Consider the following 24,912-nt stretch of genomic DNA (forward strand, 5'->3'; position numbering starts at 1 on the left):
TTGTTGCCGCATTTCACGACGCATTGAAAAACCGCGGCAGAAAAGCGCACAACTTCCGGTTCAATAAACTTTCGCAAAAGTGTGTGCGCAGTTGTATTTTCTTTTTGTTATTTGTGTGCTTGCAACAAACATACATACTTGCAAACTTATGTGAACAAGTATATAATGATAACGATTTCCCTTTATTTTAGCGCTTGGTCTGCGACTGAAAAGTGGCAGCCATGCGGCAGCAACTGCCAAAGGCATGGCACAACATTTGTTGCTGCAAACGGACGTTTATTAACTAGTTTTAGCACTAGTTGGTCGTTCTCTCCTCTTCTCAGTAGTTGTGTGAGTGTGTGTGGGTCTATGTGGGTGAAAAGTCGAGCAACATTTTAGGCGCACTCACAGTTGAGGCTTGTAATGATACGCGTTGCTGCAACTTGTGCGGCAAACCGCGCACTTTACGTTGATTTCATTGTAGTTGTGTGTGGATTACAAATGGATTTTCTAATGGTTGTTTAAATGCGTAGACGACTGTTGCTTGCGGCCAATTAAAGCATACTTAATGAGTGGGAACAAACACTCCACACGTGTGGTTCATGTTTTTTTTTTTTTATAAAACAGAAGCGTGTTTGAAACATTGTTGGTTTTTGTAATCTGAAAGACTTTGCTTTCTTTTAAGAATAAAATCGACTTGAATCCAGCTCGACCAGTCATTTATTTATTTGTTGCTTTTAATAGAAAAACAGCCTATTTTTTTTATTGATTTCAGAAAACAGAAATAGGCAAACATGTAAGTATAGGTAGGTTTATTTATTTCTGCTGTTCATTTATGTATATTCTCCACATAATGTCAATCAACCAATTCCAATTAATAAAGCTGCCACATAATTTTATCACTTTTTTGTTCAATGCAAATAAAAAATGTACTAATTAACTGCATTAGGGAGCTTAGTTATATTAACGTCAAACTGTATTCGATTAAGTGGCTTTATTATTTGAACAATATTGTAAAACATAACAATTAATAATTAAATACCATGATTAAGCAATGAACAATACTTTTCTATTGTGAATTAGTTGGGATAGTAAATCCCATCACAGTTGAATTCTCATAGCAATGAGAGGTTTGTGTTGTAAAAAAACTAAATCGCTTTCCTTAATAAATGCTTCCACATACTACAATAAGCATAGCACTGTGGTTTAAGGTTACCTTTAAAACTGTTGTCTGCATTCGTTTGATGACATTATCTTACTAATCAGATTTGCTTTCAAACCTAACCGAGCATCTACATTCTTGGCTTCGACCATTCACAAAATGAACTGCCAGCCAACTGACTATCAGACGAGAAGAGCCACAAGACACTTTATTTATTAGACGACTTTGTCATAAAAGCTGCTCACACTTTATAATATTGCTAAACAATCAAATCGGACCATTGCAGAAGGAAATCTAGTACATAGCCAAGGGACTAGAGAGGAATGCCAGCAGCAATTTCTGTGCAGACTGACTGGCAGGATAAGCGGCCAAACGTTCCAGCCATCAAGTGAATTAATCAAATTTGGTGTCAGTGCGGCAAGCACAAAAACCTTTCTCGTCCCTCACACTTTGATTGTCAATTAAAAACGTTGAAATGCCAGACACTTAATGAATAGCACGATGGCTTGCTTCGGATTCAATCTCGCTCATTCAAATGTGTGTGTTGTGTGTGTGTTGTGTCTGAGGGTCTGTGGTAGACTACAGATAGCTCGCTGCCTGTGGCATTAGGTTGAACCAACAAAAGGGTGCCTTCAGCCCCAAACCTATCCATAAATTGATAGCGCCCAGTGAGAACCAATTGTTGCATTTATCCCGGCGGCATCGCAAGGGTTGAATTGAATTGTTGGCAATTTGTTCGAGCTGTGGATGCGTGATGGGCAACTGTTGGAGGATACTTTGGGGCACTTTGTTTAGTATCTTTGTGCGCATAATTGCCGGCCACAATAAGGGAAATGTGCGTGGAAAATGTTAAGAATTTTATTTACGGATTTCTGGTCAGCGGACCAATGCGTTAATTAAAAAGGTTTTAAAGCGATGAAAATAGAGATGGCAGCGGGAAAATTTAAAGCTTAAGCAGCAATATTGATGACATTTCCTTGTCTGCATGTCTGAACGACTGGTTTTTGGAAAATATTGAATCTAGCGGCAACAAATTTGGTATACAAGTTCTCTCACTTATTTCGTATTACAAGTTTGCTTTTTTAAATTTCCTAAAACTTTGTTGTTTTGCAATGCGCTCGCCCTTCACTTTCCAGTTTTTCAGATAACACTCCACGAGTATCTTGAATACATACTGTCCATTGCCGTTTTCGCTTCATTTGGCAGTTGAGCCCGAATTGGACCCCTGACCACAAATCCCAAACGTAATGCCACCTGAACGTGATTTTCGTTCTGTGGCAAACAAACCGATTTCCATACGCACAATTGACCTGGCACGCAGTTTTTTGTACGGCACTGCGCCAAAAATTATGCAACATAAAAACAACAAACGATTTGCTGACAACATTCGACGCTTGTTGCTGTTATTACTGTTGTTGCCATTCAATGATGGTCAAAACATTGGCCGCACATTTTGCGGTGACATTTGCGCGTTATGGTTTTGTAATTACCTGTAGCAGAGGCTTTAGCTTTAGGGGAGACGTTCGGTCAGGCCTAGGCTTTACGACATTTGGCGGACAATTTATGACCATTTGATTGCTGTTGCCCCAACTGTAGCTGCTGCTGCTATTTGTGTTTATGGTTTGGCATTTGGGCAAACTTTTTCCGAATGTCTGGGTCACTTTAGGTACGTGTAGGCATTTAAGTGTCATTAATTGGCAATTACAACAAGGGGGAATATTTTTTGAGATGGCGAACGTGTAAGAATCCACATTTTGTTAGCTAGAAATTTAAGAAAATATGACCAAGTCTGGCATGTTAAGAGAGTTGTCAATGTTATAGTTGACTTTAATTCAGACATGCCGTTCCCTTTAAGGCGGATTTATATTTATAGTGTATGTGTAAATATCCCCTCGCTAACCTTAATGTTTGTTTTTCTCGTGTGCACATAAAGTACTCTCTTTACGATGCGACCAACCATTAGTTATACATCAATATAAACGCACCACGGTCATGTCAAACTAACTGCCAGAGTTGCCAACACATCATCGCATGCAGCAGTGAACCCATAAAACACCAAGCTACATTGCGTTTTATGTGAAGCGCCAAGCTGCCGAAACAAATTTAAAGGAGCTGTGAAAATACGAGTACAGCCAGAGCAATTTCGTGAGTGGGTTCTCTGCCCCCAAACTTAAGGCATGCAAATCGCATTAGGCGACGGTTGATGAAAAAGGGGCGTCCCTTAACATAATACAATTTTATAAAAAATTTATTTTACTGTCAGTCCTTGAACATTTCTTGAAGACAAACAGAGAATAAAAAGAATGCAGAAAATAAGAAAGAGCAAAAGTACCTGTAAGTGTACGAGCTTTAACCATATTAGAGGTAAGCAGTCTCAATATTCAAAGCAGGGCTATCTTCCTGGAAGCACGTAAAGGTTCAGAATCGGCAGAAATAGATTTGCAATTTGATTTGATCAAGCTGAAAATTACTGTCAAATTCAAATACTAAAGAAATCTTTAGTTAACCCAAACATCTTTAATCTTTGAACTTTCTTAATTTAAACAAAGTAAAAAGATTTGAAGATAATAATTTTAAATCTGTATAGTTATGTATTCTTGTCTTAAAAAGCCTTTTTAAATTTCTGTTTAAAGTTTTTTATAACAATTAATTCACTGGAGGTATAGAAAGCTTGAGTTTGTAATTATTTATTTTACGTAAAAAACATCACCTACATAAAAAACACATTCCAATAATCAATATTTCAGCACTCTTCATAAGTGTGTATCTATATGTAAGACCTGTCTTCATCCATCCATCCCTCCCAGCACACTGACATAAAGCTCCACTGCATTACAGCTTGTCTTCCCAAGGAACGGGCTTGCCTATCCCCTTTTACTCCAGGCGCTGGCAAAGACCAAATTGAATTAGTTTTGCACTTATGTGTATACGTATGTGTAAGGGAGTTTGGGAAGGGGCGCCAGAAAGGTCCCCAGAAATGCAACAGAAGCAATACAACACAGTAAATAAAGTTGAGGCGCGCAAGTACGGAAAACCCAATTGGGCGCCATACGCAAAAGCTAAGGAACACAGAGAGTACGGTACGTACTACACACTCGTACACACAAATAATTATCTATTCCGGTCATGTCAGCAAGTCGCTGGCAGAGACACATCCGTACAGGGCTACGCAGTGCAAAATGTCAACGGCGCAGAACATGATTGTGCTTGCACGCCGAGTAGCGCGTGTTAGACTGAAATGGCAATAGTGGAGTCCGAGCAACTCATTTGCTATGCTTAGCACATCCTCTTCGTCGTCGTCGTCCTCGTCCTCGTCGTCTGCTGCTGCTGCTTTCGTGTCGTGGAGCTGTGTTGTGTCTCGGTATCTGTCTAGTTGCTGTACAGGAAGAAGTTTTGTTTGCAGTTTTCCAATTTCTAATTATGTCGTACTGTCTCTATCTCAGTCAACGAGTCCGTGACAAAAACACAAATTCTGCGAAACAAGTGACTTTTTGAGGTTAGGCTGCACAACATGGCAGCCGGGCTTTGACAAAATATTGCAACTTCATTTGTTAGTTTTAAGGCCCTTTAGGATTGTTCTTTGTGCCGTCGTAGCTTTGGCTGTCATGCAACCAAAACATTTTACAGTACACCTACTTTTAATGAACTGCTTTCTAGGGATTGTTTTTAAAAATAACTTTACTTTACTTTGCTTACGGGACTTGTTAACTCAATTTTTATCTACCTTCTTACGTAGTTTATAAGGCCTTCCATGCCTACATATATCTTAAGTAAATGTTCAGCACAGTATTTTTCTAAAATACTCTCCCAATTAAAACTTTTATTGACCACATTTTCTACAACAGCAAAAGACTTTCTATATATAAATCTAAAAGAACTAATCAGCATGATATGTCTATATCTATCTATCCATCTATCTGTCTATCTATCTATCTATCTATCTATCTATCTATCTATCTATCTATCTATCTATCTATCTATCTATCTATCTATCTATCTATCTATCTACCTATCCATCCATCTATATATCTATCTATCTATCTATCTATCCATCTATCTATCTATCTATCTATCTATCTAATTACCTATACATCTATCTTTCTTTAAGAAAATTAAAATGAAACTAATTTTTTGTGCAATACTACATTGTTGTTAATCCATTGTATTTGTTTGCCACCAACATTAGTATCGATTATAGTATATATTTATTAAGTTGAAGGACTGTATTTTCAGTTTAATTATTTATTTATTTACGATTTTCTACAAATAGGTTTTTCAGCATTTGTATAGAGAAGCTCTGCTGTACCTCCAAAGTTTGTTAATGCAACAGTAGCAGCAGCAGCGTTGGCCCATCGGCATAACCAGAGGCAGCAACTGGTTGCAGGCCCAAGTTGCTCCTGCGCTTCCAGAGGCCAAAGTTGTCGTGCAAAGGCCGCTTCGCTGTCACTTTGATTCGGGCCCGGACAAACTTTGATTACATGGCAGGGCACATGCAACAGATTTCTTGCTTATTATGCGCTTCTTGAGCAGCTCCGCCCCCCAACTCCTCACCTCCCCACTCCCATCTTTCTAAGACTGTCACTGTTCTAACATATGGAGAAAAAGTTCGTATTAAATTCAAGTCCCAAGTGCTTTATGTGTCTCAAATAAGCAGAGATGTATACAACATATATATACATATGTATGAACAATATATAGTATGTATGTGCTTAGATATTGGTAGATATTCATCTTCTCCCTTAAAGCCCACCTCACCGTTTTCTGTTTGTTGTCGCATTATGTGCGAAATTATAATGATGTTCATTATTAATCAGATAAGCGCTACGTGCCAAGATTCGGTAAAACGACTTTGTGTGACTCTTGTTTGATATCCCAAAGCTTGCTTGTGGGTTCGCCCCCTATTTGGGTCAAACCAACACTTAAGCATGTGTTGTTGTTGTTGCAGTAAATAGGCCTAGTATTCTTATTTTTTGAGCTGGTTACGACAAGTAGATTAAAGTATTTATGCAAAGGTGGGTGGAAATAAAACGTTTGATAGGCTGAACGGTCGTTTAGAAATTAAGATTAACCAAATGTATTTAGTATTCTAATCTTTTAATTAGTATAGTATTATTAATTATGCAAATACGTGCGATGCCAGTGGATCTATTTATGCCTTTAAACTAATTAAACTGAGTATTCGCTTTTCCTATTTTTCTTAAAGCTAGCTTTGCTACCTGTACTTGTAAGACCATTGAAAAAACAGCTCTTTATAGAAAATAAAATTGTTTGCATTTCAGAATCCATGACACATTTATTCTGAATAATAGAACTAACTTAATCTCAGATTAAAATTACAAACATAATTCAGTTCTGTTTTATTTCGAGGTTTCATTAAAACTGAAATATGTTGCAATATCAGTTAATATACAGATAATTAACATATTAAGTTAATAACAAAAATTAAAATAAAAAGTAAAATTAATGAGAGAATTGGAATTTGAAATGATTAATAGTCTGTTTGGAAATTTCTGCAAAGCAACATTTATTCTAAATACTATTTAAGAATTGATTATTCAAAGTCGACGCGCTCTTATCTCTCTAAACTCAATTCACGTTCAAAAATCAGTAATTAATTTATTCACGATTAAAACTCTAGGTCGTTTATTTAAAATCGGTAAGTTTAGCTCTAGAGTTTATAGGTAAAAGCCTTTAACATGAGATCTAGTTGGTAAAAAGCCCACCATTAAGAAAGCAGAGCATTCCAAAAATAAATTAAATCTTTAATTCACAAATTCGTCTTAGACAAAACTGTATAAATACTTGTATTATTTACTATTCCTGATGGCCTTTCCAGCGCCAGTTACATCAGTTATAATGCCTTGACTTGAGTAGCCCAATCGCGCACAATAACCCTTTTACCAAACACGCTGCAGAGCTGTCCGCTTTTGTTCTACTTGGCACAAGTAGCGGAAAAACAAGTTAAGGAAACTAGCACAAACTCTTGCTGTGGCCCAGTTGGCAAACGTTGTCATGAAATTATGAAGCCAAAACTTGAAACAGCCGCCTGTCATGTACAGTATTTGGGTATTTGCACAGAAACTCTCTCTCTCTCCCTGTCTTCAAAATTCTAGTCGAATGCCTAATGACAAAATGACTTTTTAATAAGCGCCAATCAAAGAAATCAACCAAATTGAAAATGCAAACCCAGACTGGCTCCCTCATCCGACCATAAAACTTTTATCATTATGCTAAAGGTAAGCAAATCAAGAATTTACAGCCTACTCTTAGGCAAATGATTTTCGCAGGAAGAGTTTTGGAGGAAGTTGTCGCCACCCGTTTGGTCGTGGGGTCGGCTTTTGCGTAATTTACACGTGATTATCGCGCAGACAAGGCATAAAAAGCATCCGAACAAGGTCCAACAACAACAGCAACAACAACAACAGCGACAACTTTGTCAACATGTGAATGGGGGGCGTGGCACTGGCACTGAACAATAATCATTATTCCGCTTGAGCGCCAAACGCGAGTGCTGTATATATTACGGGAACCCAAAAACAGTGGCAGACACGACAACAGACACAAAATATAATAAATTCAAGCTCCGTACGTGCCACACACCAAATGCGTTGCCTATTTACGGGCGCTCATACATAATTTAAAATCTAAGGGCGGCTTTTTGCTACGGTTTCCTTTTTGTGTGCGTTCGCAGGTCGCCAATTGGCAAATGCCTTACGTTTCAATACACCTACTATGCCTTCCGGCTGCTTATCACGGCGTTGTCATCTTAATTTGAACCAGCGATGCCTGCAAGTATGCTACTCTAGGAGTTGACCTACTTTAAGGTGATGCTTTCTTTTTTTGCTACATCAGCAGGTGTGTAAAATAAAATTGAAATCATATTTTTTCAATTTTAAGTTTTATCAATTTTTAGCCACATTTTGCATTTAATTCTTTAAGAATCTTAAGAACTATAAATGTATCAATAAACGGAGAGCTCTCTAAAATCAAAATTAAAACATTTCAACACACTATGAGCAAATCTAAAGACAACAAATATTAAATGTAAAAAAAGTAAATAAATATTTAAGATAAATAAGACAAATAAATATTTAAAATAATATTCAATAATAAGTTTTCTTCCATTAATGAGTAAAATATATGCTTCAAAAAATCTAACTAAAAAGGTAACTTTAATAAAACCAAAAAGAGAGAGTCTGAAAGCTTAAAATTTGTTCAAAATTTGTTTATTCGTGTTTTTAAAAAGATAAACACAATTTTCTTTAACCTCTTGTGAGACTTAATGGTCCAATTAAGACAGTTTTTCAAATACATTCGCCAATTTACAAAGTTTAAACAGTATTGTTTTAAATAAGTAAAGTAAAGTAAATCATTAAATCTTATTGAGCAAATTTTCAAACATAACAAAAACAATATTCAATATACGGACTGATTTCGTCTTGGTCACAATGTTTCCCTAATCCACAAAAAGTTTTAAACTGCTCGGAAAATTGAGTGCTGCGATTGTTGGTGGCAAAAGTCAAAGTCCCGAATCGGATTGCTCAATGAACCTCAGCGTCTTTACTAGCGTCTGGACCGTGTGCAATGCTAAATTGCAGCAAAACTTTGAACTTGGATACTGCAGCAGGCAGCACCCAGCAGCCAGCAGGTAGCTCAAGGGACAGACGATGACGACAAACTAAAACTCAAAATCAAACACACGACAATAAATTCCGAAAGCAAATTTATTTTGCCCGCACAAACTTGATCTTGAGCACAAAACTTTGTCCCTGTGCAATCAATTTTTACGGCAGCTTTGTTGCCAAACTAGACAGACGACGGCAATCAACGGAAGTGGAAATAGAAATAGTTTAATTAAATGCACCCCGAAAAAAAAACCCTGCAATTGATTGTTAGTGCTGGTCGTCCCTGAAAAAAATGTAAAGGCACTTCAACTGCCAAAAAGTGTGGCATGACACTGTCAGGCCGAAAGGCAGACCAACTAACGAGTATGCCGCGCCACAACACCAACAACATCAAGTTGCAACTGCAACCTGAAGTGCAATAACCGCGAAACAATAACTGCCAAGCAGCAATAACTGCAGCAACAAAAAACACCGCCAAGTCATGATGTTCCATGCAAGCGTCAGCAGCGTTGCAAATTTAACAACCGGTGGGCGTAAATCTCGTCGGCGGGAATGTTGGTGATAATGACGTGGGCAGTGATGGTGGCGTTGCCAACAGCATCGAAAGCAGCATTGCAGTGCCGGCAAACCTGTGAAATTGAACTGTAATTTATGCCTTTCGGGCAAGGAAATAATTACGTGTAATATATTGTAGGAACGCTCTGGAAAAAGGCAGACTAACGCCATATTTCAAAGATTAAAAAATCTGGTGAGATAAAGCTATTTTAATATTCATTTGTGAAAATACGAACTACTATATGTGTTTGATAATATTTTACTCAACGAAACGTACCTAATTAGAACTTTTTTAAATAATTTATAGAGTCGTAGTGATATCTATATTATATCAAATTTCTTTCTAGTTTGGCTTTCAAGTGTACTAAAAATAATAATATGCAGGTATTTCAATTCTGTATTTAATGTGAACAGCTTTGAGATTCCCTATTTTAACAATAGATTACCGATTTATATGTGTAGTATTCCACTTATTGCCCATGGTTGGCATCTTCTGCCGCATAGTGCATTCAACTCCTAGAAAGTCGTCAGCCTGAAAGTGTGCGCTTTGCGTTCGACAAAAGTCTGCCGCAGCTGATAATACACAAATGTGCCAAACTAGAAGCTCCTGCAACCCATTTTAAATGCCACTCCTCCTGTGCTCCCTCTTTCATGCTCTATTCAACTCTATTTCCAATAAAATTGGCACAATAGCTTGCGTTCAAACTTGACGTAGCAACAACAGCATAAATTTTGCAGCATGTACGAGTACGAGTATCTCGTGGATGCGCATTCAGTGCAACATCCTAAGTGCGCATAAAACGTATTTAGGCTACAATAGCGCGTAATCTATGACACTCGACGCAAAAGAAAGTAAAGCGCAGTGCCGTTTCACGTTGCATTTGCATTTATGCCACACATAAACACACACACACCACACACACACGCACACATATATTTATATACAATAACACAAATAGATACTCTTACCGGCATCCAACAACAATAGCAACAACAGCCATAACAACAATGAAGCTTAACGCCTGAACCTGCACACACAAAATTTTTATTTTATTTGCCTCTTCACAAACAAGAAATGCATTTTTATGATTGCTATGCAAAATGCACAGCTAGAAAAATAAACTATGCGCATGCAATATGAACAATGCTGCCCATCCAAATAGGGACACCACTATATTGAAGTTTCTAAAAATCAAGTAAGTACAATTAGTAAAAGTTATTCCCAAAGTAAACAGGTCTTTTTCAAAATATTCCACATACTTATTAGCGTTAGTTAGATGCTACATCTTTTTATCAACAAGTGTAAATATTTCTTGGCAAAAGAGTGGAATTATCGGTACAAAAACTGTTTTTGTACCGATTAAAAAACTACGTCATCGTTCATACAAAACTTCTCAGCATTCAACATTTGAAAGAGATCAACACAATATTATAACTTCTTTAACATTATTGTGACTTTTGATCAAAACGTTGGTTTTTCATTTTATGTATGTATTTCTTTTATTGCTCTCTTTTACTTGTTCTATTTATAAATATTCCAAAAGGAACACATCGCGTACATTAAGCTTTTGTCAATAATATTACCTTATGTTCAGTAATAAATAAGAACCCTTTATAAAAAGGAAGCTTTCTGAGTTTAATTTTTCAACTTAACCTTAGCATCATAAATATAGTTATTTATAAGCCTTTCAAGGAAATAAATATTAACCACATAAGTGTGAATTTTATCATTGAGATCTAAAAATGTTCTATTGCTGTGAACAGCATACTAAAAACTCTAACTACAACACCATCTCTACAACTCAACGAGGCGTGGCGTGGTGTCTTTTGTTTGGCTTTCAAAGGGGGGCGTAGGTGGGGTTTTAAGGCCGCGACGCTGCGACGCCCGTGCAATAAAAGCAATTTGCATGGACTGGATGAAGAACTGGAAAAATATGATGAAATGAAGTTGACTTGGGGGCGTTCCTGGCCATAGAAAATAAATTGTTTGCCTAACAATAAGAAGTACCACATAAACGCAATAGGCAAAACAGAAATTGAAGTGCGAAATATAATTGGGAAAAAGAAAAAAAAGCACTTACCTTCGACATCAACGGTAGTGTTCACCATTTTTGTTGTTATTGTGTTGTGGGGATAAAATAAAATAAATACAAATTAAAAATATGACGAGCTTCGAATATATCCAATAAGCCAGTTAACTGAAAATTTGTGAAAATAAAAAACAAAATTAGATACAAATTTAAAATAATAATAATATTTAGGATGCTCATTTACTTTTGCGGTAAATTATACTTGTATTTGATTTGATATTGAGATATTGACGATACTATTTCTTTAAGCTATTGACAACAATTAGGCAACTTTGTAGATGTTTTATTTTAGATGCAAATGAACCTCGAGAATCCGTTTTGCTCGAGGTCAAAATCGCCTATAATGACATCGTTTATAACAACAAAGTTGGGATGGGGGCTAATTTCATCTGATTCCTCGAAATTAAAGCTACAGATATAATAGAAAATATCAAGTAATATCAACACCGCACTCTATCGTTTTTGAGATAGGATCTGTCGTACCACCAGTCGGTATTACCACAGCTAATTTTATTCCAACAAGGCTATTTGGAGCAGCATTATGATCTTGAGATTTTAGTAAATTATTCCAAATGTGGCCGCGTATGTCAACAAAGCTGTTTTGATGTTCGAAGATTGGACGAATTCGCATCCATCATTTGCATTAAAAACATCTTAAACCATTAAATTACGATGATGCATAAAGCTATAAAATCAACCACCTAGCAGACTGCTTAGCAGATGTTTCCCGTTACATTATCTTTTAATAAAAAAAAAATCATTTGGATGACACGCATTAGCTGTTGGTACCCTCTTCAATTTCTATAAGTAGGCAGTCGGCGTGGGAATTTATTAGCACTGCCGACAACAGGCAACCAATTCATCAATTCATCAAATAGACAAGACAGAGGCGCAGCCACGGTTCAATTAAAGTCAATTAATTGTTTGACAGCTTGATGAACTTTAGCATAATCGAAAGGCACCAACTGGAGAAAGACGGCGCCACAAGCCATAACTGCGCTTACATACTCGAATGTATAGTATACCAGAGTCCTCGATGCACATGGGAGGCCATGATGCAGTCATACACCCACACATAAAGCCACATCCGCAACGACAACAGCAGAGATGGGTTGCAGATTTATGCAAGTGCGGATTTGTTTATGGACTGAATGGATGAGACTTATTGGTATTTATGGCACTGTCACAAGAACTTATGTAAGTGTTAGGGTGCGTAGCATGTCTTCAAATGGCAAGCAAGTAAACCACAAGTACATACATACATATGTACATATGTATGCATAAGGGAATGGTTCATTTTAAATCCGTTAGTTTCTTTCTTGTTCTCTTTTATTCATGGACTCTTTGTGTCCTTGGAAGAGTGTAATCGCTGCGCTCTTGTTGCAAAAAACAAAGGAACCTACAATATAGTGAGAACACATGGCTGTGCGATACTCCCTACTATAGTATATTAATAAAGCTATTACATAACATAAATCGTTATCTTTTGATGACATGTCGATAGAGTCGTAAAGTGCTTTTCTTAACAACAAAAAGGCGATTCTGATTTATGTATTCAAAAGGCAAATTATGTGCGCGAAAAGGACAAAATCGGCACAGATGTTAAATTGCATTTATTTGTAACAATAAATATATTTTGTTATTTTTATCAAATCGTTCTTCTACAATAAATAATTGGCATAAAAATATAACGGCAATTTTTTGTAATTTGCCTACAGCTCCAGATCGTTCATAAAATAGCGGCTCAACACAGTTTATCAAAAGAAATTCGCTTTATTTTAAAGCGCTCTTTATTAATTTAACAGTTTGAATTTAGTTGTTTCAAACAACCCACTATAGCTTTAACTCTCTTCCAAAGAGTATGAAAAACGTACGCCCTTGCAGAAAAAAAGACTCAAAGAAGCATCAAACAAAGAATGACGCTCAAAAGTAGAGTGACTGGCAGCAGCGCAGCGTCGGAGACAAAAAAAACGGCAGCAGAACTTGCGCTTATTACGGCAAATAAGAACCAGCGAAAAAAACTGCGCAAGCAACTGCAGCAGCCATAAAAACAATAACAACATGTAAGCACAAGCAACAACAACAATGCGTGGGCCAGGGCTGCGCTGCCAAGCAACGACAACAAAACTAACAGTGCAAATTTATTGGCGTCGCTTCTTGCAGCTGTGTTGTTGTTTTTCGGCAAAAAAAAGGGCCGGCCAACGCAATGCACAAAACCAGAAAAAACCGGTATAACTTACATGAATTGAAGTTCAGCTTCTTATTCAACGAAAATGTAATCCAAATGTTGTTACTAAAATTGTAATTGAACACGCACTTAACACTTTAAAAGTTTGTTAAACTAAAAACAAAGAATAGCCTGCGCAGTATTAACAGTTACACTTTAATTTTTCACTGTTGGTGAGAGCTAATGAGCGCACTGCGTGACGTTTAAACGTACATGTATATGAAGCTAACGAACCGATCGACAAAACTCCAGCAACTGAGCGACAGCGGCAGCAACATCGGCTTTTTGTAGTCGCCGTTGCAAGGAAGTGCGAACAAAAGGAACATAAAAACAGCAAATGCAGCATTGTACGGGGGATGGATGATAAGTAATTGGTCTAAGTTAGAAAATGTATCTTTTGTAGTGCAAATCTATTATATAGAGGACAAATCTTCAAAATTGGAAATAATTATAATCTTATTCTGCCTTTGAGTTAATAAAAAATATAAAGCTGAAGGGGGCCAAATCTCGATATCGAAAAGTCTAAGAATAAACATGATCCAATTTGTTATTAATATTATTAGTGGATCATCAAGGATTACACACACACTCCTTCATTTCATTTTGAGAGCAATAAGCTGTTGCATAATGCTAATTAGAACATTTCGTTTAGTTGGATTTCTTTTCGGCCGCATACTTATTAGGGAGCCCTCGTATTGTTGTGTAGCTGTTTCTGTTTTGCAGGGAAGCTGCGCAGTATGCTTTGTTTACCACAAGCGCAAGCGAGAGCGCACGAAAGCGAGTGCGCAGCTGTCGATCGTTGCCAGGCGCGAGTAGTTAAAATTCAAATAAAATTTCAAACTCTAACGGTCTTTTCGCAACCGGTTTTGGAAGCGTCGCTGGAGGGCGCGCAATTGTGGCAGGTCGAAAAAATCTAATTCAATTGGTTTTTTGTATTCTGCAGCTTCGCCAATTTGTTTGTTTTGCTCGCTTTTTGCTTTTGTTTGTTACTCTCCGCATGAAATCATCGCGTAACGGCCTGTTTGCTTAGATTTATAAAGAGAGGCGTCAAACGTTTTTTTCGTTTATTTTTTAATGTTAGTTTGTGTGAATGGGTCCCAAGTGGCTCTTTAAGTTGAAGCAAATTATATATGTATATATAGATAAATTAATATGGTGATGACCTGAGCGCCCCCGCATAAATCAAAATGTGGCACAGTGGGTGAAGAATATAAAAAATGATTATTTTATTATGATGGTTATTTTCATTTCCCATAATTCCCATAATTCTTAAATTAAGATGTCGATCTGAGCCCACTGTGCAGTACAACTTGTTTATATGAGGCCTTTCCAAGCATAGCAGCTGTCTTTATATTCTTATCAGTTAGTCGCCTATTGATAGGCCATCCATCAATCACGGAAAACGAGTAGCAGACGAGTTTAAAGGGCCAGCAGGTCTGCATGGCCAGTGCAGTTATTAGATAATGGTTGCCCCTCACTTAAAACTGTCAATGGTCTGGCTGTGGCACTCTCTCATAGAGTCGAAGTAATTTGAATGTGCCCGAGAGTACAATGAACCTTTTGTTGTTACCATAATTACACTCGGCAAGTGAACAAAACAAAATTAACAAAAGTTAATAAGCGTCGCCCACACGGACTGAAAATAATAACAAAAATAAAACACTTCTCACCCACATTATTTGCTTTCATTTTATTAGCTGCGGCATAGAAAATTATGTCGTAGCACTCTGGCCTCGAGGTTGCTGCAGTTAAAGCCATGGAGCAGATAAATCAATTTCTTGCCATCGCTCAGAGATATTTAAAGTGAAATTTGACAAAATTGTTGCAAAACTTGTAGACGAGAAATTACGCGCCCAAGTGGCAGGCGAGCTAAACAAGTTCAAGTGCGTAGCCCCAGACAACGCACACTGGTAGAAAATGTCAGCTAAAGTAAGAAAAACATGTACTTCAATCACATTTTGGGTTAATTCGAAAATAATTCCACATCTACATTCCACATTTTTTGCATCCCATGCTCTAATTAGTCGCGTAGTATTAGTTAACATTTTTTTTAGTACTACTTCGGATTGCTTTCATTGCATAATAATATTAATAAGCTATAAAAATAATTCCTAAAAAACAATACAAATATTTGTGAAACTAAATTAAGAAGAAAATGGTGTAGATTTATTTTTAGATTATGTTAACTTAAAGATAAACTATTAAGGCAACACGTTTCTAGCCATGACTGCCAGGGTCTAGCCGTATTTGTATCAAAAATTATTTTGTATACATTAGATTTATTTTGGAATTGTACAATTAATACAATGTTTTCTAAAGAAGGTTTTGAAATAGGGCCACAAATACCTTAAATTTATTAATAATTTATTAATAAAAGTATTCAAAAAAGAGGATTACTTTAAAAAACATTTAGATGTAATAAGACAGATTAATTAATTGTATGTTATGTTTAAGAAAAAGTCTCTTTAGGTTATGGCAAACCATTTTCGTTTTGAGATTATCTGAGATTATAGAAATGCATGTATATACACAGCAATTTCCTCTCTCCTAGTTGGAACTCAGCCCGATGCTGAAGTACGGGACTAGTTTTACTCAGGATCTGCAGCGCTTTCCGGTTTGAGGGGATTGTTGCTTCAGTGAAGACACAAAACGTTGAACTAAATTGCGAAAATCTGAAAATATACTTGATACAGATAACTTTTCTATTTGAAAAACACTATTAAATACAATAAAATAAAATTTGTGAAAATTATACGAACGTAAAATATATTTTCCAATATACTTATTATAATAGTAGTTTGTCAATATTTATAAACATATGATAACTTGTTTGTTGTTTCGCGTCCACTGTGCGACAAATCAGTCGACGTTTTCACTAAAAGCCAGCGTTAAAAAGTGCGTTAAATCTTAATAGCATTTTCATAGTGCAGCGAAAATACGTCAATTTTTATTAATTTCCACGCACGCTGCCCGTTGGAGGGTGAGAAGAAATGGGGGAGAGGAGGATGGGCAGAGAGAGTGAGAGTGTAATAACAGAAGCTTCCCCGCAGGCAGTTAAAATTCAAATGAATTGCACATTATTGCTTCTTTTGTTCTGTCCAATAAGCTAAACAGTTGCGCATTTAACAAAAGCACAAAGCAAAGCGGCGCTTGAAACAAAGATCTCCGTCCGTCTGAGACATCCAGTGAGTCAGAGTGCGAAATTGTCAACCTGGAACCCGTTGCGCCATATATGGGAAGGCGTCTGTTCTGGCTCTTTTGTGATGCGAAGGCCGCCCACAATGGCAGGATGCCAAAGCAGGAAGCGTGAAGTGCAATTGAGGATTTGGGAGGACACTGAAATAGGAAAAAAATCGTCTACACACACTACATATAGTATGAGGAGAATCTGAGTATGTTGCTTACATTTTTAACATACATACATATGTATATAGAATTAGCATATTTTAAACTTATTTATAATAAAATCTCTGAAACGTACATGATTTGTGTATCGATCGGCATATATTGCGCGACAATTCAAGTGCCAGACAATAGTTCCAGCCCAACAACATTAATGTACTTCAATTATCTGTTCAATTGTCAGATCTCAACCCAATTGAGAATATGTGGTGCGGCGGAAGGAGAAAATTGCTTCTAAAAATCACAAATAGGTAACTGAGAAATAGTTTTTGGGGCACAGAAATGTTGAATGCAGATAAATACTTAGAATTAAGATATAAAGCGCCATCATCGCTCATTATTTTTAGTGATCTGCCTTAATGAGCCTGGATTCCCTATATATTATTAAACTGTCTTTCTGGCTGTGGTTGACTCCCAAAGTGAACTGTAAATGTTTATTTTTTTTAAATAATTTTTATTTCATCCGCAAAATTACTGTCTGACTCATTTGGATGTGAGTGAAAAAAAAAGCTCTAAGTATAACTGCCAGTAATTACCCGAATGGGATGAATATTACCGGATATTAGACATAAATACAGACACATGTGTATGTACAAGTATTCGGCGATTATTGGTTTTTTTTACAAATCCGCTAGTGTTCTTTGAATGTGATACGAGTATGTATGTGCATATATAGTTTTAAAATTGTACTCTAAGCCCTATTATAACTATTTGATTGAACAATCCTGCACATTAAAAAAGTATAAGAAGTTCACAAATACTGCAATTTTATTTTGTTAAATTTGTTAAATTCGATCGTTATTTACAAGTCTAACGAAATGTTTAAATTTTAAAAATTAAATATGTAATTAATTTATGTATTATAACTATTTGATGGAACAATATTGTCCATTAAAAGAGAATAAGAATTTGTAAAAGCCATTCTCACAAATACTGCAAATTCCAATTGCATTTTTGTTAAATTTGTAAAATCTGCCGTCTTTTTATTATTTACAAGTCCAAGGAAATGTTTAAATGTGAAAAAATAAAGTACCAGGCAGTCCCCAAAATGTAAAGCATTACTTCACACATTTAAAAGGTTTTCTTTTTCAGTCCTATCTTATAATAAGAAATAAATAAAGACCAAGCTCGTTAACAGTTTAGTATGCGATCTGCCCAATGCACTGTGTCAAAATAAAAACGATTTGTCAATTATTTTTTTATATCTGCTTCCCTTTTTTGCGCCTTCCATATTTAGTTAATGGCAAACATTTGCATATATATCTTAATATTTTCAAACCTACAACGGACTCTTAGTGTGACCGTTTGAGCAACCGGCTTTTTGGCCGCTGTTCCTACACACATATGTTTTTCGGCGCGTTTGAATGGCAATTTGTTGACGTTTGCTGTGAATGTCAAAATCTCGCCTAGTTTACGTGTACGTGGATTTTTATACTTTCACACACACGGCGAAAAGCGAGTAGGGAACTTAAACTAATTAGTTGTATAAATAGCAAACAATGTTTAACATTAGAAGTTATTAATTAGCGCCAGTGCCAGGGCTGCCAACAGGCAATAAATGTTGCCAGCCAAACTATAACAAATATAAAATAAATGACCAAGGTTGTTGTTTGTGCCGTTGTTGTTATTGTTGTTTCTGTACAGAAGAGCTGATAAAAGTTGTCCACAACAAAAGTAGCTGCTACTGCTGCTCAATCGATTCGTAACTTCACACATTAATTATTAACAATGGCGCCCACACGAAGGCCAAGCGACGGACTGTTGGCTCGCGTCAATTTTCCACTCTACGCCGTGGACATGCTGACCAGTCGGCACATATTGGTCGCGGGAGGCGGCGGCTCAAGCAAAACGGGCGTTGCAAATGGATTCGTAAGTGTGACAGCCACAAACTTCTTCAGTTCTTCCCTGAGTCAGAGAATAATTGTATGTATGATTCACAGGAAATCTACGAATTGTATCACAATGGCAGCCACTTTTGCGCGGAGGAGGTGCTGCGTCACGAGACCGGCGCCAATGTGGTGATGAACTTTGCTGTGCGGAACAATGGAAGGCGCTCCTACCTATGCGCTGGCCAGGAAGCGCATTGCCAGATGTATCATGTGCAGCCGCGCATTGAATGCGAGGACGAAGCTGGCGATAAAGAGGGAAAGAAACCGGCGGTGGAACGTCCACATGAGAATGGCGTGCGACAGCGTGGCCAGCACTCTGGCGTGGAGAATCTCTCAAATGGACACACACCAGCGGAATCATCAGCTGCAACGGCCGCGGACATACTTAAGCAATTCAGGCGTCTGCGCTTCGATATACAGGCCGCGGATGTGGTGCAAACAGACTTTCTAAGCAGCGCCGAGCCACTGCAGCGAGTGGTGCGCATTAGCGGCAATGGACGCCTGATGGCCACGGGCGGCACAGACGGACGATTGCGTATCTGGTCGTTTCCACAGATGGCGCTAGCAGCCGAGCTGACGGCGCACAGCAAGGAAATCGACGACCTCGACTTCAGTCCCGACGGCAACTACATCGTGAGCATCTCAAAGGATGCACAGGGTCTAGTGTGGGACCTGGGCACGGGCAAGGTGCGGCACAAGCTCAACTGGCAAACGCCCGAAGGCGTTAAATATTTGTATAAACGTTGCCGCTACGGCACCGTCGAGGCGCAAAAGGACAACTATCGGTTGTATACTATCGCCAATCCATTAGGCAAGGTTGGCCGGCAGCGCGGCTATCTGCAGCAATGGAATTCTGCCACCGGTGCACTGAATGTCGCCGTCGGCATCGATGAGAGTCTCGCCTCGCTGGCGGTGCGCGACGATGGGCGCTTTGTGGCCGTCGGCACCATGTTCTCCGGCAGCGTTTCCATGTACATAGCCTTTAATTTGCAGGTGAGTCGGACTCTTATTGCCTTGATCTAAATGTCAAATTATGTTGAAATACGCGTCTACTTTACAGCGCGTGCTGCACATTCCTCATGCACACTCCATGTTTGTGACGGGCCTGCAGTTTCTGCCCATTACCAATGAGGAAGGTCCGCCCATATCTAGTGATACGGAGGCGGCCGTACTCTCCATCTCTGTGGATAATAAAGTCTGCATACACAGTCTGCAGCAGCGACGTAAGTGACCATTTTTTTCCATTGTTTGAAGTTGTTTTGTTGCGTGATTCTGACTTTTTCTTTTCCATTAATACTTGCTTAGGAGTTGCGAGATTGGATTTATGTAATTTCCCATTTATAGAAAGAATTTTCTGTTCTGAGATTTCTAAATGATTTCATTTTGTTTTTTAATTTCATGGAAACAATTGTGGAACATTTGTTTAATATATAGAATGAATTTTTCTTTAGTAGTTACTTTTCGTTGTATGCCCTTCCTATTCATACTTGTCTATTTAAAATCAAATATCGTGTGAGAATAAATGAAACGATTTTACATATTATATTATTAAGGACTTTTCGATGACACTTTCTTTGTTTATGATTATTTTATTCGAAACTTCTGCTCAGAATCTTAATACGCTTTCCCTTTCTTGGGTAGTCTTGATTAACTGTAGTTTTGAAAAATATTTAAATAGCTATCTTAAACATAAGAAATGTAATTGATATTGTTGATAGATATTGTATTTACTGATTGTGTTATGCTCTTTCTTTGCAGGAACCGTTCCAGCTTGGATGGCCATTGTCTTCATGATCATCATGATATTTGCGGTCTTTGTGTTCTGCTCCTATCTAGGCATTTAAAAGAGCAACAACAACTACATCATGAAATGAAATTAATGTGAATAACGATGTTACAAGCTAAATCAATTTACATAATTATTATTAGTTGGTAAAGAATTCGTTTAAGTTTCGAATGGCCCCGCCATGTCATGCCCACGTTGTGCTAATTATTTTAAGTATATAGGTTCCCCTCTGCCTTATCATCAATTCGATTTGTTATTGTAATATATTTCGTTCTCCACACCCCATAGCCAAGAATCCATGCAATCAGTTTGCGTTTACGTTTCTGACTCTGTTTTTATTTCCACACCAGCAAATAGTGTAAATCAATGAATGAATGCTTTAATTAACTAGCAATCTAATTGATATTTAATCAACAATTAACCAGGTCATGATAGTAACTAACAACAACAACAAAAACAAATATGTAACGAATTTTTGTAATCGAACTACACATTTAATAGGTATTTAAAGGACTTAGCGAATAGTTTAGCAGCTGAGCGAATAAAATTTCGTTTTGTGTGAATGGGAAAATCGAACGAAAGCGGCTTTTCTTTGGGGGAATTCTTTCTTTCAGCGACGATTTAACAATATTCGGGTATATTTTAAAATAAATATGCAATTTGTTAATCATAAGAGCTTGTGGATAAGCTCTACGAGCAACATCTTTAGTTATTCAAAGTTATGGCTACAGAAGGTAAGAAATGACGAGTCTATTCCATGGATTAGTATTTGGGAAAACAAATGTTATTCTGGAATACTTTAAATGTTTTCCAAAGTAAAAATAATAAACCAACTCAAAACAATATTTGCATTATAAGGTTCTGCTGGCTGTAGTTTATGGCAGATTCATATATATTATATATATATTCTAATTTCTGAATGGTTTGAAATGAAACGATGAAGTAATAATCTATGGAAGCACGAAGTTGGGAAGTTAATTACTATTCAACTTTCTTTTTTGCAGATACATTTTAGTGCAATACTTTATTTGATATATGTATATAGCTACGTTAAAAGAGATCTGTAATAGAAAAGGGTTTATAGAAAAATTTCAAGTCATGAAATAAGTTTAATAGACATAGTTTACTTGAGAAGAGAGCTTCTAAAACTAAATCTGGTGCTTCTAAGGTGTCTAACTTTACTTTAGGCCTAGATATTGATGAATTTGTGTTAATTTTGCTATTTTATGTTTATTTTTTTTTATTTTATTTAACTTTTGACGGTTTTTAAAGCTTATATTTTAAATATCAATAAAAGTTAAGCTATACGCAGATATTTGTTTATTCATCAACCAACGATGCTGTCGATGTAGAAAATCAATACAATAGAGAACTTAAAGTAAACAAAATTAAAAATATTAATCCTATAAAAATTACAATATTTTCCAATAACGAATCCGACTCGATGGGGAAACTTTATTTGCCAACCAGCCAGCTATGTCCCCGAGTAGTCAGAGACGTTATTATAACAAAAGAAAATAGAGATGAAGAAATTAAAATAATAATAAAAATAAACAACAGTATATACTAATAATTTGCGTTATTTTACAAATAGGCTTCGAAAAGTATTTCGTCGCAGAAAACTAAGTTTGAATATGAAACGCTTTATTAGTTTTAATTGAAGAAACTATGTGAAATTTGTTAAATCGTGTGGAAACTATAAGTACACCTAATTCTGTTTTTACACGGTATTTTTTTTACGGTTTTGATTTAACAGGGTTACTTTTTCCTGGAGTTATAAAATACGATTTCTATTCTGAATTTCATTTCGAGCTCTTGTTTATTTTGAAAGACAATAATAAAAATCCAAACAGAAAAGAAATTATTTTTCAAATAAATGAAATAAGCAATAAAATCACGTGTGCGAAGGAACCTGCGTGGTTTATTACAAACGGTAGAAGATGAACAAATTGATTTAGAAAAGGAAAACTACATTTCGAGAGTAGGATGATACACTTTAAGTAGACATACATATCTTCATTAGAAACACTATATCGAGAAATCTATAGTTGCTTAATTTGAATAAAAGAAAGCGCAGGTTATCTAAAAAGAAGGAATATCTAAAGTCAAATACATAAAAGAATTAAATGAAAAAGGTTTGGCATTATACAATTGATGTATTGAGATAGATTTATGACAACATTTTAGATTGATATTTTAAATATAGAAATCCAAGCATAGAAATTTTAAGGAGAAACTTTATATTGTTATCGAGAGTCTCCTTAATAAATATTTAGACTCAATTTAAATCGATACCGTTTAAATTTGTTTACATATTTACTCGAACTGTCTATAAAATCGAAGAAACAGTGCAACAAATTACTAAAATCACTAAAAATGTAATAAAATTTTTCAAATATGAACCAAAAAGCTATACAAAAATAACTAAAATTTGAATGCGTTTCATAGTTGACATTATAGAGTTTATTTTAGAATATTTTTACATAATATTATTTGATTAAAAAATAAAAGCTTACTCGCTAATTTGTACAATCCGTGTACACTGGACATATAGGCATAAGGAACTTAACTTACATCGCGTACAGTAATGAGCATCGTTCACGGCTCTAGCAGCTATTCAAAAAATTTACAAAATGTATAAAGCTTGCTCTCCATTGTCCGGTCAGGGTCAGGGGATCTGCAATCCACAAATCACAGCAGCTTGGCAAGAACTTACGCCAACTGCGATTGGGTAGTGCGAGAAGACAAGAATATGTTATGCTCGCGCAGGCACAACTGAAATGAGAGTTCCAGTACCTTTAACTCGTTCTGCTTAAGTCTGAGCTCCTTTAGTTGCGCATCCCGTTGCTCGGCCATCAATTGATTCTCCATACGCAGATTCAAAATTTGTGCCATTGTAATGGCGCCAGGGCGAGGGAAAAAGGATCGGCGACGTGAGCCACGACGGCCAGTTGAGTAGGTTATGGTGGATGGCAGGGTGCGATTGGCAGGTGTCAAGGGTTTGCGTGTGTGGTCATCGGCGTCCCACTCGCCGTTCTGTTGGCTGTTACTAAAATCATCGACTGCTGACGCTTCGTTGGGTTCCATTTTTATTTGAGTATTAAGCGGCTCCGCCTGTTCTGACTTTACTGTGACCGGCTGTTGCTCAACTTCCAAAAATGGACAGCCATCTGGGTCGCGGGTGGCATTCACAGTCTTGAAGGATTGGTTCGGATAAAAGGATGGCAGATCAGACACTTCTGCTGAAATCATGCGCTCAATAGACTCCAGCGTTTTCTGCTCGTGCAGCACATCGGGCGGTGGTGAAGGCAGCTCCAAAATACAGTTGATTAATGGATAAAGGCGCCAGGAGGTCTTGTACGTAGGATCGTTCTGCATCCGTCGCCGCTCGTTTCTGTAAAGTGTACTTATATTAATCAAATTATTCAAATTTCAATTGTATACTCACTCGAATTTGTTTTTGTATGTGCGAATGCGGCGTTTCACTTCTTGTTTGTTTAGTTTTGAGTTGCGCTCGCACATGCCTGTGAGAAATAATTTGAAATTAAAATCGTGTTGGATTGTCATTTGGGCTTCACTTACCATTTGCTATGGTGCGAAATATGGGAAAGGTCTCATCGTAGCCTGGTATCTCGTGCACGTGGTGGCGCCATAGCTCAACCAAATACATTTCTAAACATAATTTTAAAAATAATTGCTTTACAAATTGATTTGCATTTGTAAACAGAGTTTTTTTCTTCAACCTTACCTTCGAAGGAGGTGTAATAGCGCAGCCGAGTGTTCCTGTTCGACTTCTTCTCCTGGAACAGCTTCCAGCCGGGATTACTAGTCTTGGATGGACTTTCATTATCTACGTCCTGCATTTTGGCAGCGAGCTAAATTGCAAATTTGTTGTGAAACTATAAAAACATTGCCTGCGATCTGAAAGCGATGTGTGACCATATGGCAATACAACAAAAACACCGAAACAAACCAGTTTTAAAAACATTTATTTACATGGCTAAGCATTCAATTAAAATCAATTTAAGCTGCATTTGTTAATTGTGAATTTAGGTGGATGGTGCATTATGCGCATAATCAATGAAATATAGCAATTATATATTCGTTGCATTAAAATACCAACTTCGCGCTGAAGCAAACGATAAGTGATGCAGCGGCGAACTAGTTCATTACTGCTGTTGTACGTGACCAGGCAAC

At 37.0% G+C, this 24,912-nt stretch overlaps 3 protein-coding genes across 4 annotated transcripts in view; 1 reads left to right on the forward strand and 2 right to left on the reverse strand.

Annotated features, from left to right (window-relative positions):
- LOC115626253 (stathmin) overlaps positions 1 to 13,864 on the reverse strand; it is a 94,011-nt gene extending 80,147 nt beyond the window's left edge. Inside the window, exons 1-2 of the mRNA XM_030521553.1 lie at positions 13,652 to 13,864; positions 11,403 to 11,519 (exon numbers count right to left, since the gene is read on the reverse strand). Of these exons, the coding sequence (XP_030377413.1) occupies positions 11,403 to 11,430 (28 nt within the window). The 5' untranslated portion in view covers positions 11,431 to 11,519; positions 13,652 to 13,864. The remainder of the gene's footprint in view (positions 1 to 11,402; positions 11,520 to 13,651) is intronic.
- A 4,588-nt stretch (positions 13,865 to 18,452) lies between these two features.
- Positions 18,453 to 21,273, forward strand: LOC115626333 (prolactin regulatory element-binding protein). Its single transcript, XM_030521677.1, has 4 exons — positions 18,453 to 18,909; positions 18,981 to 19,922; positions 19,990 to 20,152; positions 20,688 to 21,273. Exons 1-4 carry the CDS (start codon positions 18,769 to 18,771, stop codon positions 20,771 to 20,773), a joined length of 1,332 nt encoding a protein of 443 aa, XP_030377537.1. The 5' UTR covers positions 18,453 to 18,768; the 3' UTR covers positions 20,774 to 21,273.
- Positions 21,274 to 23,151: 1,878 nt separating this feature from the next.
- On the reverse strand, positions 23,152 to 24,619 carry LOC115626448. Of its 2 annotated transcripts, XM_030521824.1 has the most exons (5): positions 24,464 to 24,619; positions 24,298 to 24,387; positions 24,164 to 24,239; positions 23,512 to 24,109; positions 23,152 to 23,436 (listed from the first exon to the last, which is right to left on the reverse strand). In XM_030521824.1, the coding sequence occupies exons 1-5, from the start codon at positions 24,576 to 24,578 to the stop codon at positions 23,428 to 23,430; spliced, it is 888 nt and encodes a 295-aa protein (XP_030377684.1). In that variant the 5' UTR covers positions 24,579 to 24,619; the 3' UTR covers positions 23,152 to 23,427. The 2 variants fall into 2 exon arrangements, with proteins under 2 accessions (XP_030377684.1, XP_030377683.1); XM_030521823.1 differs by having other exon boundaries at positions 23,152 to 24,109.
- Positions 24,620 to 24,912: the final 293 nt, after the last annotated feature.

This window comes from Scaptodrosophila lebanonensis, unplaced genomic scaffold, assembly GCF_003285725.1.
Source record: "Scaptodrosophila lebanonensis strain 11010-0011.00,11010-0021.00 unplaced genomic scaffold, SlebRS2 tig00000085-arrow-pilon, whole genome shotgun sequence".
NCBI classification, from domain to species: Eukaryota; Metazoa; Arthropoda; class Insecta; order Diptera; family Drosophilidae; genus Scaptodrosophila; species Scaptodrosophila lebanonensis.